Here is a 19222-nt window from a genome sequence, read left to right on the forward strand (position 1 = left end):
TAGGAGCAAAGGGAATAAGAAAGGCATTCTTTCAAGGAAACATTCAAGAAGTTCCATGCATCTCATTAGCCAAAATTTAATTACATGGCCACACTCAACTGCAAATAAGTATAGGAAATGCAGTCTTTTTACTGAGCAGCCAACTAAAATTTGGTTTGTTATTAAAGTGAAAGAGAGGATATATATTGGGAGGTAGGTAGTGATCTCTTATATCTTTGGGGAATCTTTATTTAGTTATTACTCATTTGGCATTTATATTCTTATGATAGTTAGATATGGTTAGCTGCTGTTTGTGTTTTCTCCAGAGATTTCTCCATAATACAAGGTCATAATTGCCCCTGGTAGCTTTGATCACAGCTGTCCTAAACTTTTGACCATTAGACAGCTATGCTAGTTTCAGCTAGTAGTTTTATTTTTCTTATTTTAGAAATACCTGCATGAGTCTCGGCACCGTCATGCCATGGCACGGAAGCGTGGTGAAGGTGGACGATTTTTCTCTCCAAAGGAAAAAGATAGTCCCCATATGCAGGTAAGAAGATTTATACCTTTTATTCTTCTCTTTACTGCCTTGTATTTTCTTGGGTGGAAGCCTTCACATTGTCCTCTTGATATTTTCAAACTAGGGACTTAATCAGTCTCTAAACTGGATACAACATTGTGTGTCTTAGAGCCCTTTTCACTTTAAAAGAATTAAGGTCTTTAGTCAGTGGCCTTTTTCCCTTCCAGTCTTTGCCAGTTATTACTATTAATTCCTTCTTAAAATTCTCACTTTTCTTGATTTTCAAAGAACAAGTTTGTTTCTTAGTGTAGTAGTAGTAGTTGCAGCAGCAGCAGCTAACACTTAACTGCTGTGTGCCAGCCATTATGTTAAGCACTTTTCTTTTGTAAGCATTTTTTCATTGAATCTTTACAACAAGCTCAAGCCCCATGAGGTAAGAACTATAGTTTCCATTTTACATTTGAATCTGAGGTTTAGAGGGGTTAAGTTATTTGCCTAAGGTAAAAAATATTTAATAAAATGGTGCAACTGAAATTCATACCTAGGAAGTGTAATTCCAGAACTTAGTCTGTAACCATATTGGTTCTTATATCTAATTTCACTGATTTTTTTTTTTTTTTTTGGCGGTACGCAGGCCTCTCACTGTTGTGGCCTCTCCCGTTGCGGAGCACAGGCTCCGGACGCGCAGGCTCAGTGGCCACGGCTCACAGGCCCAGCCGCTCTGCGGCATGTGGGATCCTCCCAGACCGGGGCACGAACCCGTGTCCCCTGCATCGGCAGGCGGACTCTTGACCGCTGCGCCACCAGGGAAGCCCTCACTGATTGTATCTTATTGGCATTTCTAGTCAATATGTCCAAAATAGAACTGTTGGTTTTTATTTTATTTTTTTATGCCTAAACCAGACACTCATCTCAACAAGTGACATTCCATTCACCCAGTTATTAAAGCTAGAATTGTCCAATTCTTGAAGTCCTCTTGGTTTTAACTCTAAAATATACTCTGAATCAGCTTACTTTTTTCCCTCATAACTGCTGTCAGCCTGGTCTAACCTGCTCTTCTTTGCTTCAGTTATTACAGCAGCTGCCTAGTCTCCCTTCTTCCCCTCTTGTGCCCCTCTAGTTCACTCTCCACATCTTAGTGTGATCTTTCTAAACATGTATCCTATCATATCACCATCCTGCTTAAATCCCTTCTACTCCCACCCTTTTCCATTTGCACTTAGTCTAAAATACAGAGTTCTTACCATGGCCAGCAAGGCCCTGCATGATCTAGCTCCTGCCCACTTCTGGCTTTATTTCCTCCTGCTGCTTGGTCTTTATGCTCTTGCTATAGTGTTCAGGAACCTTTGTCTTCAAAATAGCTGGTCTGTAAAGCTTTTCACGCCATCCTTTTGCTTGGCTATCTCCTTCTTTTAGGTCTTGGTTTAAATCTGAGAGGCCATATCCAGAGGTCTCTTCTACCCCATTGTTTTCTCACATCTTCCTTTTCTTTTGAGTGCAATATTGATAATAATCATATTGTTTTATTTGTGTGATCGTGCAGTAGTTGTCTCCTTCACTAGACTGTAAGCTGTGTAGAAAGTTGAGGATTGTTGTTCTCTATTGTACTTAGCATGGTGCCCATTTAAGAACAAGCACTCAGTAAATGTTTGTTGAATTAATGGCTTCCTCCCATTTACTGATGCTTTATTCTGTATACCCATCACATCCCACCTGCACTACTGTCAAATCTGTCTTTATAAGATGGTGCTTTCTTAATCATGTCAGTCCCGTGCTCAAGGATGCATGCTAGTTGCTCACTGCTTTCTGCAGCAGATCTCAAACTATTTCTGTAAGTTACTTAGCCTCGCTTTCTTCACCAGTAAAGTGGGATGCTGTTGATACTTTATAGGAATGTTGGGATTTCATGCAGTAAGTTACATTAGGCACCCGTTTAGCACAGTGCTTAGTGCATGGTGAGAGCTCAGGAGAGGCTGGTTATTGTTCATGCTCACTGATCAAGACCCAGCCTCTGGTCCTACCACCTCCAGAAATGTTTCAGCTTTTTCTTGGATCGCACCAGGTGAGGCTTCAGAGTGTTGGTGTGGAGGAACTAAAAGTGGTTACTGTGGAGTGTTGCAAAAACCTTCCAAGGACTGATCCCCTCCCCCCTTTTTTTTTGCCACACTGCACGGCTTACAGGATCTTAGTTCCCCGACCAGGGATTGAACGCAGGCCATGGCAGTGAAAGCACCACATCCTAGCCACTGGACCACCAAGGAACTCCCAAGGACTGATCTTTGTCTTAACACTACAGGGTTTTTGTAAAAGGCAGACAGGCAGAGTTTAATGGAAAGAAGATTAAATCAGAGCCAAGAGATTTAGGAGTTAGTTCTTGCTGGGCTCCTCACTAACTTTTTGACTCTAGTCCAGGCAAGTCACTTTCCCCATCCAGGCTTCAGGTTTATCTACAAAATGAGTGCATTAAAGTAAATAAGTAAATTCCAGCATTCCCTGCTAAGTGCTCAGTATTTAAATATGATGATCAGAAAATATACAACATGACTTGTTTTCTCTGGGTCTTTTTCTTAGCCACCTAAGGACCCTTAATCCTTAAGCATAGAGCACAGCATAGGAGCTTAAAAAGAGAGGTACTCTCAACTCTGGAGTGTTTAGTAATGGAATGCCAGGCCAGACTTGGAATCTTTTTAAGAATAAGGTGTATTATCTCTTCTTTCCTAATGGAGCTGCGTTTCAATCTGTGTGTGCAGACTTAGATACATCACAAGCCTTTGGTTTACTTAAAAGTTTGTGTATTTCCGTTGGTGATAAGTAGTGAGGGCCATGAGTTCCCAGTTCTTTTGCAAAGGACTTTAATTGTTATGCTTTCTTTGTAGGATCCAAATCAAGCAGATGAAGAGGCTATGACACAGATCATCCGAGTGTCCTAACCCCAGGCCATGTGATGGTACCGATTAAGGTCATGTTCCTCGCACTGTTTCCCACTGTTCCAAGGAAACTGATCAACTCTTCCAATGGGACACTGACGATTACATTCTGCCCTTTTCTACAGGACAGAAACCACTTAGTTTTTAATAAGTGGCTCAGTATTATAATTGCAAGGATGTCTGGCAAATTGAAGTTGCAAGCCTTTGTCTCACCCTTTCAGTCAGGACTTATTTCAGACTGTTGGTGACATTGACATTTCATGGATTGGGATGATGCAGGGGACCCATGCCAGCCCAGCAGTACCACACCTAGCACTTAATGTTGACTGGTAATGCCAGCCAGCCATCTCAGCAGAGGAGAACGACCTTCTCAACTTAAACTGCAGTCAGGGAAGCTGCAGCCCACTCCTTCCCATGGATTCCAAACAGCACCCATCCCTCTGATGGGGGATCTCAGGCTGACTAATGGACACTTTGTATTCAGAGATGGTTTCCAGGCAAGGAAGCTTCATCTCATGATATGGAAACAATAAATTCTCTGAGATACATTCATCTAATCTGTGGTAATAATAAGAATCCCTTCTACCCAGATGATAGGTTGGTATTTTTGGACTCCAGCCCAAAAAAAAGCTAACACTGGGGATAGACTGATAAAAGACTCAAGCACTAAAAATATAGCTGAATCTCTTCGCTTTGACAAGTTGTGGTCTGCTTGTCTGTCGACAGGTCATATGGACTATAGTTCTTGCTGTGGTTACATTTAAGACAATTTAGAGTGTAGTGGACCTTGACACTGCCTTTTCTAAGTGGAGAACAAAATTATAGAACTTCTGTGCTGAGGTGCTGAGAACATTTGTAGTAACTCCTTAACAGCAGAACTAGAGATTTTCAATCACAGGCTTTGTGACAGCATTTGGGGAATAGAAAGGTTCGTGTTTGTTTCAGTCTAGAAGGACAAAGGGTAGTATATATACTCTCGTGTCGTCATAGCACGATTCACCAGTGGATGGATGCCTGGGATGGATCATTAAGATGAAGAGAATAATTTACATTTATACTATAACTTTTTAACAAGCACGGAAAGGGAAAAGTCAGATTTGGTCCTTGACAAATTCTGGAAAGCACTGTTCAATCGAGCTATCCTGGACATAGTCCAGGTTGCCTGCTAGAGCTTGAGGTGTATGTTGGCTTCACTCCTGCTCTTTGTGCTGGCCCTGGAGAGCGAACATTCTCATTCTTCCCATGGCAGCTGATTCTTTGGTGCCAGTTTCCGTTTGTTTCCCCTTTTCTCCATAGGCATTGTGTGGAAAGGTTTTCACATTGCATCCATGTTCTGGAGATAAACTGCGGACTGGAAATAGAGATTCCTGCAGGGTCAGGAACAGGGCCACAACTCCCAGAGTGGGTTGTGCCTCAGTAATCTGTTTCTTTTCTAGACACGGAACCCTGGGAGAACTAAGATGATATTTCAGAAGAGTTGCTGTTTTCTTGGAAACAAAGAAGGAAAACATAATCCTTTTGAAGAACATTTGGGTTTGATTTAAATACCAAGAATAGAGATTGGCTCTTTCTTTGATTTCACTCTAGCTGTATTAAGAGGGAAAAGAAATTAAACCCTCTAAAGAAAACATCACAAAGGGAAATCACTGTAATGGTACAAAATAGAGGTACAGAGCTATGCAAAGAAAGCAGGAAGTGAAGTATCTCCCTGTCCCTTGACTCTAGTCATCTATCCTGGCTTGCAGATGTTAGGCGGGGTTGATCTGTGGGCTCACTAGAAACTTCTGGCTCTTTATGTGAGTTTCAGGTGTTAACTTTATTCAGTAAGCCCCAAGTTCTTCAGATGATAGATTACTAAAAACAATGAAGAGTTTATATCCTTTGGCTTGTTTAGGAACCTTCAAGATGCAGAGTTCAGAAAGAAATTCCTCAGACCTAATTTCTAGTACTTAAGCCAACAAGTTCTAAAATGCTATTTATTTGTGTCTGTAAGTTTGTACATAGTAATACCAACCTCATATTGTTGCGGATTTTTTTTTCACGATTTTGAGTTTGGTTTTATTTGAAATGCTTCAGTTGTCATTTTGTCATTGCCATGTCAGGTAGCTCATGGCCCTTTTATTGTGGTCATTTTAGCACATAATAACCCACAAAGTGGGAGTGAGGTTTGGATTTTTTTGTTACTAGAAGTTCTTTTATTCATTTGTCCTTGTGACTGTAGTGATGGCTTCATAGATGCAAAAAGAGTGAATGGATGAGTGAATAATTGGTTTAATGCATAGTTATTTCACTTCTTGAGTGCTTTTTTTTTTTGCAGGATAATTGTAAATATATATTTTAATTGCACTGGTACATTGAACATGTCAGTGTCTATACCACTGGACCAACAGCATTTTTCTGGCTAATGGGTGCCTGATAGTAATGTCTTGGTTTTCCTTTGGGACTCAACTATACAGAAGGTTTTTTCCCTCAGCTGTAGGGGGAGCACAGGTGATTGATCATTGATGTCATTTCAATTGTTATTTTTTAAAATAAATTTATAAAATGCTTTAAAAGTGTCTTGAATTTTGAGGAGTCTACATGCCCTGGGTTCTGGGTTGTGTTTATAATGCTGATATTGTGAACTTTGTAAACACACATGTAAGCTCTGTGGGCAGTGTGTCAAACTTGAGAGTGTCCAGCCTTTCAGCTGTCTCCCCTTGATCTCTTTACCTTCCCTTTTGGCCCTCCCACCCTACTGAGGAAATATTTTCTGTCGCCTGTGGACTGATCATACATTTGGCCTTCCCACTGTAAGTGTTCATGAAAACACGATGAATTAATTCTATGAGTAAAATTAGCCCTTTAGTTACCAACAAAACAGCATTGTTATATGTTTGTAGAACTAAAGATAGTAAAGATGTAATTTTTAGATTTCTTTTATTCATGCAGAAAAACATAGATGCATTTCTCATTGTTAAAAACCCACAACATGCTCGTCCTTTTATTGCTTTGTGTTCACAAATCCGAGCCACAGACCGGCAGCCTCAACTGGGCCATTACCACACGGAAGTGTGAGAAAAAGGGCTCAGGGGGAGTACTCCCATGAGACCAAATGACCTGTCCTGGCAGACAACAGAAGTGGAATAAGTTCCCTAACAAGGAGAAAGACTTCCTGTGTTAAACGGCCTTAGTCTAACGGTGCGAAATTTAAAAACCATCCTGAGTTTGCTTTAGTCAGATGCCAATGGAACTTGTCCTTAGAAACTGATATGAGGAAAAGACCACCCTATTGATATTTATCCCAGGTGATCAGTTTTATCGCAAAAGCAACTTCACGTTTGAAAGAGATTTTTAAAACGTCAGGCTTTGCTCCTTCGAACGCGCCGCCCTGCCCTGCTTCCGCCCCTCCACCCCCGTAATCCAGAGAGAGCGCAAAAGCGATGGAAACAGGTGGGCGGGGCCCCAAGGAAGCCCTCACTGATTGGTTGGCGGGAGGGACTCGTCAGGGCCGTCGTTGCGGATTGGCTACTACGCGGAGGAACGCTGTTTCAGGTCTTTCGGCGAAAAATTTCGCCGCTGCCGCTGCCGCTATGGCGAGCGGCAAGAGGGTGGCGGCGCCGCCTCTGTGGCCAGTAGAGGCCCGGCTGGCGGCGCTGCTTCCAGACCTGCTGGTCTTCAGGAAGCCCCGGGGATCGGAACACGAACTTGCCACGGCTCAGGGCGTCCTCCTTGGCGTCCACGTGACGGGTGAGGGCGAGGGGAGGGGTGCGTCGCTCTCCTGACCTGCCGGAGGGGGCGGCCGTTGGGCCACAGCTGGTAGGGGCCGCGGCGGTTACGGGCCTGGCCCCGGGACGAGCTAAAGGCACGGTTTCATTGCACTCTCGCCGCCTCCGCCGGAACCTGAGGGTCATTTTCCGAGCAGGAGGACGCTTTTTCGGACGACCTGTCGTAGCCCTGGAGTTCACTTCAGCGATGATGAAATTGAGACTCAGAAAGGGGAAAGGACTTTTTCGGTGCCATATGGCAGGCTTTGGACCCAAGTTTTTCCCCAGACCCGAGCATTTTCCAATAAGCATTCTGCTTCATCAAGTGATTTTATTTGTTTAGTTATTTCCTTATTTGGGTCCATAAGTAGGGGCCCGCCATTGTTCTAGGAGTTGAGACCTAGCAGCTCCTATGAGAGTCGTTCATTTAACAGGTATTTGTGGAGTTTATGTGACACGGATATGAAGATGAGTGATTCGGGTGCCTGTCCTCGGAGGAGCTCACCATATGAGTTCTCCATAAAGCTTTCATCCATTCTCCTTGTCAGTGGTTTCTCTATCCCTCACGTGGGTGGGGAGAGGGGAATCCTACAGGTTCCCTTGGCCAGGGAGCCTTAAGAGAGTATGATGGGAAAGCAGTAGCTGGATTCCAATGAAAAGGGCACTTGTGGGTGAATCTTCACCATCTGCAGCTTCTAGAAACATGGGGAGGGTGGCCCTGTGGACTCCCAGAGGCAGCAGCAGCCAGCCTGGCCCTGAGTACTTGCTAAGTAAAACCATGTTAAAGGATAATTACTCATCTTGAAAAGGTCTGCTTCCGTTCCACTGGCCTGATGTGTGGAGGGAATAGAGCCTGTAAGTTTAGGATTTGCAGCTAACATAGTAATTTTTGCTTTGTTGGTCAGGGTTTACAGCATTAATGGACAGGTTCAGCCTGAGCTGCAAGTCGGAACATGACATGGACACACTGGCCCACATCTTCAGTTATTACATTAGTGACATCGTGGAGCGTGAGTGACCATTGTAGGGGAGCAAGGAGGTGTGGTGATGGACTCTTGAGGGTTTGTAACAGAAGGGGGCTCGGGGGCACTTTAAAACATACTAAAGTGACATCCCTTTAGGGTCACTCATCCTTTATTTCTTCAGGTTGCCTCTGACGAGCTAGATCTTTGCCTGTATCTGCCATTCTACCGAGTCACACATCCTGTTGACTCGGTGTTCAGAAAGGGGGGAAAAAAATGCTGGGTTTTACTTTGCATGTTTGTGTTTTATTTCAAAATAAAGTATTCCTCAGGTTGTGTCTTCTAACAATAATATAATGTGTCTCGTGTGTATATCAGATATAATTTACAGAACACCTTCCCACTGTATTACTGCATTTTGATCCTGTGAAGTAGGACTGAGTGTTTTATTTTCTGCCATGTATCAATACTAAGCTTGTGGATATTTGCCTAATCTGAGGGAAAAAAAAACAAAAGCAAAACCTTTTCATTTGTACAGTAAACATGTTTTGAGGACCTACTCTGTGACATAACACTGTAATAGTTGCAGGGAGTGCAAAAATCTATTCTTCTAGGAGTTTTCAGTCTAGTTAGGTCTACCTAACAGAAATTACTCTGGCCCTATACCCTTTAGTACTAATATAACATTCCCTTCTTGTACTGACAGTATCCTGTTATGTCCATATTCTGAGATTTACCAGAATGATTACTTTGTGGCATCTTCTTTAGCCACATAAAGTGGCTATGTGACTCACCCCTTACCCCTGAGGAACAAGTAGAAAAAATCTTTTGGGAATTCCCTGACGTTCCAGTGGTTAGGACTCTGCACTTCCAATGCCAGGGCCGGGGTTTAATCCCTGGGCCGGGGTTCAAACTAAGATCCTGTAAGCCAAGCGGCACTGCCAAAACTTTTTTTTTAATTTAAAAATAAAATTAAAAGTCTTTCAATTGATCTTATCAAGTTTAGATGAAAGAAATAGAAATTATGTAGCATGTGTGTATTATAACACCAGGAGCTTCTGGGTACTAGAAATACATGGAAAAATAAGAAAGACACAGTGTCTGCCCTCATGGAGATTGTATTATTGGGATCTGATGGAGGGTAGGTGGTAAGAATGAAAGCTGGAAGAGGCATTTGGAGGAGCTGTGGAGAGATGATGGAAATTTCATCTAGGTTAGTGATTCTCAACCTTGACAGCACATTAGATAACCACTTAGGAAGCTTTTAAAAATCCTGAGGTCTAGGCTTCACCCCAGTTAAATCAGAATGTCTTGGGTTTGCCCCAGGAATAAGGATGTTTAAAGTTTCATAGTTGATTTCAGTGTGCAGTAAAAGTTGAAACCATTGGTCTAGGTATATGCAATGAAGGGAGCTGTATAGAGATGAAATGAATTGAAATATATTTTGCATTTCAGCAGACAGGATTTTCTAATGTGTTGGATTTCAGTGGGAAGTGGTGAGGAAAGGGACTCTCAAGTTTTTTGCCTTTCATAACTGAATTTATGGTGATGTCACTTATCAAGATGGGAAAGATGGCTTTGAGAGAAAAATCAAGGGTTCTGTTTTAAATATATTGAGTTTAAGATGTTAATAAGTCAGTCAACTGGAGAAATGAAGTTAGTAGGTATGATTGAGCCTGGAGCTCAGAGAATAGATCTGTTAGAGATGAAAAGTGAATTGATGGCATAAAGATATTACTTAAAAGAACTGATTGAGTCCACGTGGGGAGAGTGTAAATGAAGAGAAAGAGCCTAAGACTGAGGCTTAAGGAACTCCAGGGGAGGATTATGATTAGGAAGAAAAAACCTACAAAAGAGACTATAAAGCAGTCAGTCAGGTAGGATTCTGTGGTATTTCTGAAGCCAAAGGGGAGGTAGTGTCTCTAGAAGAAGAGGGCCATTCTAGCTGGGTTGAAAATGAAGTGTCAAATATAGTGATGTCTGAAAAATACTGAATTTAGCAAAATGAATGTTGTGATGATTTTGATCATTTTAGTGAAGTGGTGGAAATGGAAGTCAGATTGGCATAAACTGAGAAGAGAATGGTAGAGGAAAAAAATTAAGCATGAATTTGACAGGAGGAGAAACTTGTATATTATCAGCTCTTTTCAGAATTGTTTTGCTGGGAATGTAACAAAAATTGAGCTAGTAACTAGAGAAGAAGGCAGAGTCAAGACTAGGTGGGTTAATTTTGTTGTGTTTTGTTTTCTTTTAAAAAAAAGATATTAATGGGAACGATGGAGTAGAGAGAAGATAAGGAAAGGAGTGAAGTTCTTGGGAGGGTGAGAGGGACTAGGATGCAGAGCACGAATAGGGGGATGGCTTTGACAATAACAGGAGGACTTTTCTTCCATTTTAGAGAAGATGGATATAGGAACAGACAGATTTGAGGAGAAGCTAGGGGAAAGGAAGATGGAGTCTAAGCCTTGGAGTGAATAAATTGACCAGAAAAGATAAGAGGAAAAACTCTGTAGGCTACTCTTTTCATCATATATTAATCTGGCATGTCTCTGATTTTGACTCATTTTCCTCTCTCTCCCTTACTTGATTTCAGATGTGCTCTGTTTTGGAGGGGATATCCTAAATATCACAGGTATTTTTCTTTTTTTTCTGAATATTTAAAGCACTGTAGGTGGAATTTGGCATGTTTGTTTATTCAGCTTTGTTTGATTATTTAGTATGTGCTGGGCCCTGGGGAAACAAAGATGAGGAAGACACAGTCTCTGCCTCAGATGATCTCCTAGTCTAATGGAAAAGCCTTGTCCATATTAAGCTCCCAAGTACTTTACATTTTGTTCACATTGAATGACAGGAAAATAAGTGCCTATAAAGCATTCATGAGAAAGCTAATGAGAAAGTTGGTCATTAATAGCAGAAGCTAAGTAGGAAAGAAGTCTAGCTTGTCTCCTCTCTGGAAAACTCAGGATCATTAACAGCTATATGCCATAGAGTTGGCCTATCTTTTCATTTAAACTCAAAGAAACCACTTAAAATTCAACTTGAATGTAAACCTACACTTTGTGAACCTCTTAGATCTGTTAGTATACTGATGGAGAGAAGAGTACCAAAAATAGCCCTAGGTTTTAGGAACATTTCAGCTTCTACTTAGTTATGTTTTTATGTGCTGAATAGTTTTAAGGATCTAAGGCCATACTTTAACCTAGCATGATGTATAGGGCCAAAAAAACTTGTCTGACACCTTGCATGATACCTTCTGCATTATTGGGGGCTTTGCTCTGGCAAGTGAATCCAGATGTTTGATCTCTGTCAGCCTATCTTGTGTCTCTACAGGGAATGTGCTCCTGGCACTCTGGACAGTGGAACAGGATCAGCTGAGTGACATCATTACCCTGGTGGCAAAATGCAGTCTGGAGATACAGGAGAAATTTGGGATCTACCATACCAGAGAAGGCCAGGACCTGCAGCTAAAGATAGGTATTAGCTACTAAAAGAGTGATCAGTTGGAAAAAAAAACAAAAAACAAAAACAGTATAAACAATTCAAAAGATAAATGACAACCTGGAAAAAAATATTTGCAACTTATATCAAGTAGACAAAGGGTGAGTTTTCCTAACATAGAAAAAACACCTAGAGGGCTTCCCTGGTGGCGCAGTGGTTGAGAATCTGCCTGCTAATGCAGGGGACAAGGGTTCGAGCCCTGGTCTGGGAAGATCTCACATGCCGCGGAGCAACTAGGCCCGTGAGCCACAATTACTGAGCCTGTGCGTCTGGAGCTTGTGCTCCGCAACAAGAGAGGCCGCGATAGTGAAAGGCCGGCACACCGCGATGAAGAATGGCCCCCGCTTGCCACAACTAGAGAAAGCCCTCCCACAGAAACGAAGATCCAACACAGGAAAAATAAATAAATAAATATTAAAAAAAAAAAAAAAAAAAAAACTAGAAATCAAGAAAAGACTACCATTCTAACAGAAAAATGAGCAAAGAACATGAATAAATAACACATAAGCAAAGAAATCATCCCTTGTAACTTGTGAAAAACTGGCCAACTTCATAATAAGAAAAATGCCAATTGAAAGTACCAATTGAGATCATTTCTTACCTATAGATAGGGAAAAATTCAGATGCTGAACACACTGTTGATAAGGTTGTGAGGAAGAAGCCTTCTCACACAGTGCTGGTGGGAGTCAACAGTGGTACAACTTCCATGGAGGGTGATTCAGGAATCTCTCTACCAAGATTACAAATGCATTTATTCTTCAACCCAACAATCCTAACATTTATCCTTCAACCCCAGCGTTTATCCCATAGGTATACCTGAGTATTTATAAAATATCATATGTATAAGATTATTGATTGCAATATAGATTGTGATAAAATGTTGAAAATTATCTGTAGGAGACTGGTTAAATAAACAATAATAGGTCTACCCAATGAGATTCTCTGCCACTTTAAAAAAAGTTGTTTTGATATAGCAATATCTCCAAAATATAGATGGGAAAAAGCAAGATGCAGAGCACTGTGTTTAGTATGCTACCTTTTGAGTAAGGAGGAAAAATAAGAATTTTTCTTATTTGTTTATATTTGTATAAAGAAACACTGGAAAGATATATAAGAAACTAATAAAAGTTACCTATTGGGGGAAAATAGTGTAAATAGGTATATAGGTGGAATCAATACTTCAATGTATATTCTTTATATAGTTTCGTTTTTTAATTATGTTACTGTATTACATTATCAAAAATATAATGCCATAGAAATTTAAAAGCTGTACACAGAGGCCATAGTTTCAACAGAGTCAGGATTGAAGGCGAAGCTCTATACAAAAAACTGCTTCACAGGAGTCCAGAAACCTCAAGGGGTTTCTGAAGTTAGGGCAAAAGTTGGCTTTAGCTGTTCATTTGTATTTTGAGGAACAGAAGTGAAGAATCATATTGTGAGTTGTATGGCATCTCTCCTATCCTACCATCCTTTTTTTGTTCTTCTGGTTTTTGTTTTGTTGATAGATAATTCATAATTGATACTGTACATAGACATATTTATATACTTTTTTAAAAATTTTATTTATTTATTTGCGGTATGTGGGCCTCTCACTGCTGTGGCCTCTCCCGCTGCGGAGCACAGGCTCCGGACGCGCAGGCTCAGTGGCCATGGCTCACGGGCCCAGCCGCTCCGCTGCATGTGAGATCTTCCCGGACTGGGGCACGAACCCACGTCCCCCGCCTCGGCAGGCGGACTCTAAACCACTGCGCCACCAAGGAAGCCCTATAGACATATTTATATACTTTTGAAACCATCACCACAATCAAGATAATGAACATATTCAACACTCACTAAAGTTTCCTGTGCCCCTTTATAAACTCTCCATCCCACTACTCCCCTCCCCATCCCTAAGCAGCCACAGATCTTTCTATCATTGCTTTTTTCTTTTTTTGGCCAGCTTGTAGGATCTTAGTTCTCTGACTAGGGTTATTTATACACTTTTTGATCTACAATAGGATTATTGTCAATTTTGGGCTATTACAAATAAGGCTGCTATGAACATCTGTATACAATTCTTTGTGTAGACTTATGCATTTATTTCTCTTGGTTAAATACCTAGGAGTGAAAGTGCTGAGTCATAACAGTAGATGCATGTTTAACTTTTTGAGAAATTGCTTATCTTTTTTCCAAAGTGGTTGTACCATTTTACATTTCCACTAGCAATGTGTAAAGGTTCCAATTTCTCCATGTCCTAGTCAACATTTATTATTGTCTGTTTGTAGAACTTCCTTTAACGTTTCTCATAGTGTAGGTTTGCTGGAGATGGGTTAGTTTAGCTTTTGTGTGTCTGAAAAAAAATCTTTATTTCACCTCTGTTTTTGAAAGGTATTTTCCCTGGGTATGGAATTCTAGATTGACAGGAATTTTTTTCCTCTTACATGAAAGCTGTTGTTCTACTGTCTTCTAGCTTGCAATATGTCCAACAGGAAATCTGCTTTCATCTATATTTTTGTTTCTCTGTATATAATGTCCCTCCCCTTCCACCCCAGCTGCTTTTCGATTTTTTCTGTATCACTGGTTTTAGGTAATCGGATTGTGATGTACCTTGGTACAGTTTTCTTCATTTTTCTTACACTTGGGATTCATTGAGATTCTTGGATCTATAGGTTTCTAGTTTTTATAAAATTTAGAAAATGTTCTGCCATTATTTCTTCAAATAATTTTTTCTTTCTTTCTCCTCCGCTGTCTAGTTACACACATATTAGGCTGCTTGAAATTGTCCCATAACTCACTGTTGCTGTGTTCATTGTTTTTCTCTTTTTTCTCCCTGTGTTTCATTTTGGATGATTTCTATTGATATGTTTTCAAGTTTACCGACGTTTTATTTTGAAAAGTCTAATTTGCCTTTGATCTAATATATTTTCTTGTGTATTTTTGTAGTGTATTTTTCATCTCAGCCCTTGTGGTTTTCATCCATATGAAGATACCATATCCTCCATGTCCCTACTTGTTTAGTATCTCTCTAGTTCTTGAACATATGGAATATAGTTATAACTTTTAATGTCCTGTCTATTAATTCTATTATCTGTGTTATGCTACATTGGACTTGATTGATTCATTTTTCTTCTCATTGTGGGTCATATTTTCCTTTTTCTTGGCATACCTGGTAATTTTTGGTGGGTGCCAGGTGTGAATTTAACCTTGTTGAGGGCTGGATTTTTAAATATTTCTGTAAATATTCTTGAACTTTGTTCTGAGATGTGGTTAGCTTAATAGGTTTTGCTTTCAAATTTTGTTGGATAGAATCAGAGCAGTATTTAGTCCAGAGCTAGTTTTGCCCCATTCCTGAGGCAGACCACTTCCGAGTACTGTACCTAATGTCCTGTGAAGTATGAAGTTTAATACTCTGGCTAGTGGAAATGAGAACTATTCCCAGCCCTGTGTGATACTAAGATTGTTCCCTCTAATCTTTTCAGGGGGCTCTTTCCCTAGCCTCAGGTTGTTTCCTCACACTGATGCACTTAAAGACCTGAGGGGGACTCAGTTCTCTGGAGTTCTATGGCGTTTTCTCTCTACACACTCTCCTCTCCAGCACTCACAGTGCCCTGTGAGCTCTAGCTAGCTTGGTCTCCTCAACTCAGGGAATCCTCCGGGCTGCACCTGGGCTTACCCTCCCTGAGATGTGTACTGGAAACTCTCTCTAGGCAGTGAGCTGGGGTATCAGAGGGTTCACCTTGTTTGTTTCTCATCTCTCAAGCATACTGTCCTTAATTACCTAATGTCCAATATCTTGAAAACTGTTGTTTTGTGTGTTTTTCCAGTTCCTTGGTTGTTCCAGGCATTAAAGTAAATTCACTGCCTGTTGCTGCACGTTGGCCAAAAGTATATGTCTCTGCCATTCTTTTAAAACTGCTTTTTCCCTTGTTTTTAGTGTGGATTGGGTGACTTACCTAAGGGCATACTTCTTCTGCTTATAGTAATTTCTTCCCTGGCAAGCAAACCTGTTTTTCAGCTGTTATTAGCAGTAAGAAATCTCCCAGGACAAGAAAAACAGGAGGCAGAAATAAAGGGTATGGCGAAGCCCATGTGTGGTAAAATACTGATTGTCTACTCACTCAGCCCTGGTTACATATGAGGAGAGCTGGTGTGGTCACGGTGGCAGCAGTTTCGGAGCATAATCATTTAGTCTCTGCCATCAGGACCTAGCTGTCCATTAGAAGAGCAATTTAGAGACAAGGCTCTTGGATGCCTAGGATCCAAGAGTTTCTTCCCTCATACAACCCAGGCTTGTCTGAATGTCTGTCTCTAGGTGTGTTTAAGACAGAAGGAAATCTGGGGCAAGGTATTCTTTTTGAGGGGGAGCTCACCTAATATTTCTGCAACTGTGGGTAATAACGAGATATGGCGTGATGCATAAAGCAATGTGAGGATTCCAGACCTTAGCCTTTGCATAGTTTTCTAGCTGAGTTTGTCTGTTTACCACTTGTCTCTTTTTCTCTGGGTAGGTCTATCGGCAGGTCGGATTTCCCAGGTTATTGTTGGAAATGAGCAGCGACAGTACCTCTTGGTGATTGGGCGTGATGTAGATGGTGTCCAGTTAGCTCAGCGGTTGGCTCAGGCAAATGAGATTGTCTTGTCCTGGAACTGCTGGAAGCTCTGTGAGCAGTACATGTTTGAAGTGGAAATCATGAAGGAGGATGAAGCTGTGAAGGTAGGAGGTTGGTCACATCCACTGAACGTCCTGAAAAGGCCTTCCTACTGCATAGGGCAGTGCTCTGGTGGTGCTCAACACCAGACCAAACCAACCACTGGAACTTTATTTTGGAGGGAGGTGAGGGATATTCCCCCAGGAGGACAGACGAGGCAGAACAGTAAGGCTGGAAAGACAAGTGATAAACAAGGGAGATGGCATCCTTAGCCCCTCTATTAAGGAACCAAAGGTAATCCAGTTGGTGGGTGGGCACAGAATTGAGCAGTTTCCTTTCTATAGTTAAGAGATATGCGGATCATTGACCCATTTGATTTTGATGAGCATTTTTACAAGTGCCTCGATTACCTGCCACATTACCGGACAAGTGCTGGTAAGTTATTTTGTCCTTTATTATACCCATGCCCAAAATTTCAAAGATTAATTTTCCACATGGCTGGAGACATTTTGTTTGCTTTCCTTCTCTCAGACATTCTAAGAACTGCCCTGGAGTTGGATCCAGACTCTGCACTTGAGCAAACACTGCGGAAGCACATAATGAAAAACCTTTTGAAGAAGGTTATTTACTAGCTCTTGAGTCATTGTGTGTAGACTGTGTGTGTGTTTGTGTAAACAAGTGTACATGTACAAATGTGGCAACCATTTGATTGATCCAGTTCATCTCCCGCTTCCCATTCTAAATACCAGCAGATTTTCCCATCTGCACCAATTACTGTGATGACATGTCTTATAAGTTTAGATTTCTCAGTCCTAGAAAGTAGAAACCATATTTGGTTTTTGTTTGTCCCTCTAGAAACTAGTACACTGTAAACGGGGTATAGAGTATGTGCTTGGTAAATAAGTGTTGATTGATTGTTTATATGTGAATCCCTTAGTAAGTGATATAATGACTAATAGAATTGGACATATCAAACTGTGTCTTAGAGAGGAAATATAAAAGCTTGGCAAATTTCATTAGTGAATTAGGTTTAAAGTCAAACCATTTTAACTCCAAGTGCACTGGTTGTATATCTTCTATACCTCTTGAACCTGAATTTTAAGTTTTTTGTCTGACATCTATAAGTCATTTTCTCATGTTTACCATGGAATATAGAATTTAAATGCCTAAATGATACTAAAAGTTGAAGATACAGTCAAGGTAACTCACTGTGTCTTTGTAGATTGATGAAGGCCAACCTATGGAGTATATATCCGAATTCCGTACTGTGACTATGGTTTTGGTCAGGCTAGAATTCCACAAGACAGCATGGATGTTGCATTTGTGTCATCTTATCCAGGAGGCTGCCTTATACATCTCCACAGTGATAGAGAAAGGGGGTGGCCAGCTGAGCCGGATCTTTATGTCTGAGACAGTAAGTACAAGGGAGCTTGACATATCAACATTAAAGGTGAGTGAGGAATAATAGTCTTAAGAGAATTATAATAGTCTTATGTTATTATTATAACATCTTATGTTATCTTTCACATAACACAGGCATAAGTAAGACTCTCTGCTTCTTATTTTGTAATAAGCTATGTTACATTAAAACGTCAAGTAATAATATTTAAGGAACGGGATGTTCTAGGTAGTTTAATTTTCAGGGTAACTGAGTGTTATCCTCCATATCTTTTTTATTCTCTTCTTGTTGAAAAATCCTTATGAAAGCATGAAGAATGTTTTTCTGGCTCTATTAGTAAAGTAAGTATAATCAGATCCTTCTGAGGTAATTTAGGAGCTTGAAAAAGAGCAGTATCATACTTGACATTATAGGTAAACAAAATATAGGCAGATGGACTTAGCTCAAGGTAGACACTAGAAATTGAATTTTTGAAAAGTTCTTAACATTGATTTTCCTTGTGTTTTAAATTTCAGTTCTTTAAATAGTTGAATGAAGATTTTTTTTTCTTCTTTTTTTAAAATGTCCATGTTGATGTGGCTTAGAACATCCATTTCATGAATCTTATAGAATCCTACATTCCTAATAGAAAACCAGCCAGGAAGGGGTCTGGCTTCATTTAGGCAAGTTGGTTCAGTTGAGGCGAGCCATATTTCTTCCCCAGGTCAATTTCCCTTTTCTTTCTTTGTCACCTATCTCAGGGCTGCATGTTCCTCTGTGTTTTCGGCCTTCCTGGGGATAAGAAGCCAGATGAATGTGCACATGCCCTGGAGAGCTCCTTCAGCATATTCAGCTTCTGCTGGGAGAATCTTGCTGAGACCAAGTGAGGAGGAAGGTGGGGCAGAGAGGAGCTTCTCAGGCCCAGGGGGCTCTTAAGGCAGGGTAGGAGGCAGTAACAAGTAGCAGGGGTTGAGGGCATCCAGAGTCTGCCTTAAAGGGATGGGGACATGCTGAGGGAGTCAGAAAACAAGATATATTAAGAAATTACTAGGTACAGAACTATGTACTAGATACCCAGGGGAAATGGATATAAGTTTCTGTCCAGTGGGGTGGGAGAGGGGGAGGTATAGAATACGCATAGCAAGATTCAAGCAGCAAGCAAACATGTAAATTAATATGCACATAATAACATCTGTATGTGAAGAGAAGGCTGCCTAGCTATTGGGAGGGGAGGCATGGGAAGAGATGTTGTGGGACAATTGCCTAGATAGGAAGGGACCACAGCTGGTTAATGCTCTCCTTGGCTTTTACTCTTGGTCTTCCCCAGTCCTGTTGATTTTTTTGGAATTCACAGTGAGCTGATCTCCTGCCTTCATATTCACCCCACCCTCCCGCCTACAAAAGCCTAGCCCTAATGAAGTTATAGAAAATTCCATTTTCTGTAGTGCAGCTATGACATGATTGGTTGGAATTTTTCAAATGAGCTTTTTTCTTTTTTCACTAGAAGGCTATGAGGAAAGCGTGTACATGAATAGATTTGAAAAACGGTCATTCCTCATGTCAACACTGAGTCAAAGATTTGTT

General features: G+C 40.9%; 2 protein-coding genes across 24 annotated transcripts in view; both read left to right on the top strand.

Annotated features, from left to right (window-relative positions):
- Nucleotides 1-5981, top strand: part of NFYA (nuclear transcription factor Y subunit alpha) — a 26151-nt gene extending 20170 nt beyond the window's left edge. For all 22 annotated transcript variants that reach the window (XM_067006174.1, XM_067006176.1, XM_059075207.2 and 19 more), the window contains 2 exons: nt 428-529; nt 3376-5981. In XM_067006174.1, coding sequence (XP_066862275.1) covers nt 428-529; nt 3376-3429 — 156 coding nt within the window. In that variant the 3' untranslated portion in view covers nt 3430-5981. The remainder of the gene's footprint in view (nt 1-427; nt 530-3375) is intronic.
- Nucleotides 5982-6986: 1005 nt separating this feature from the next.
- LOC131764184 (adenylate cyclase type 10-like) overlaps nt 6987-19222 on the top strand; it is a 45528-nt gene continuing 33292 nt past the window's right edge. Inside the window, exons 1-9 of one of the 2 annotated variants that reach the window (XM_067006183.1) lie at nt 6987-7155; nt 8078-8182; nt 10728-10766; nt 11465-11608; nt 16120-16325; nt 16605-16695; nt 16792-16880; nt 17483-17674; nt 18400-18521. In XM_067006183.1, coding sequence (XP_066862284.1) covers nt 6999-7155; nt 8078-8182; nt 10728-10766; nt 11465-11608; nt 16120-16325; nt 16605-16695; nt 16792-16880; nt 17483-17674; nt 18400-18521 — 1145 coding nt within the window. In that variant the 5' untranslated portion in view covers nt 6987-6998. Of the gene's footprint in view, nt 7156-8077; nt 8183-10727; nt 10767-11464; nt 11609-16119; nt 16326-16604; nt 16881-17482; nt 17675-18399; nt 18522-19222 lie in introns of both variants that reach the window. The other variant, XM_067006184.1, reaches the window with a different exon arrangement.

The sequence above is a fragment of the Kogia breviceps genome, chromosome 10 (genome assembly GCF_026419965.1).
Source record: "Kogia breviceps isolate mKogBre1 chromosome 10, mKogBre1 haplotype 1, whole genome shotgun sequence".
Taxonomy (NCBI): Eukaryota; Metazoa; Chordata; class Mammalia; order Artiodactyla; family Physeteridae; genus Kogia; species Kogia breviceps.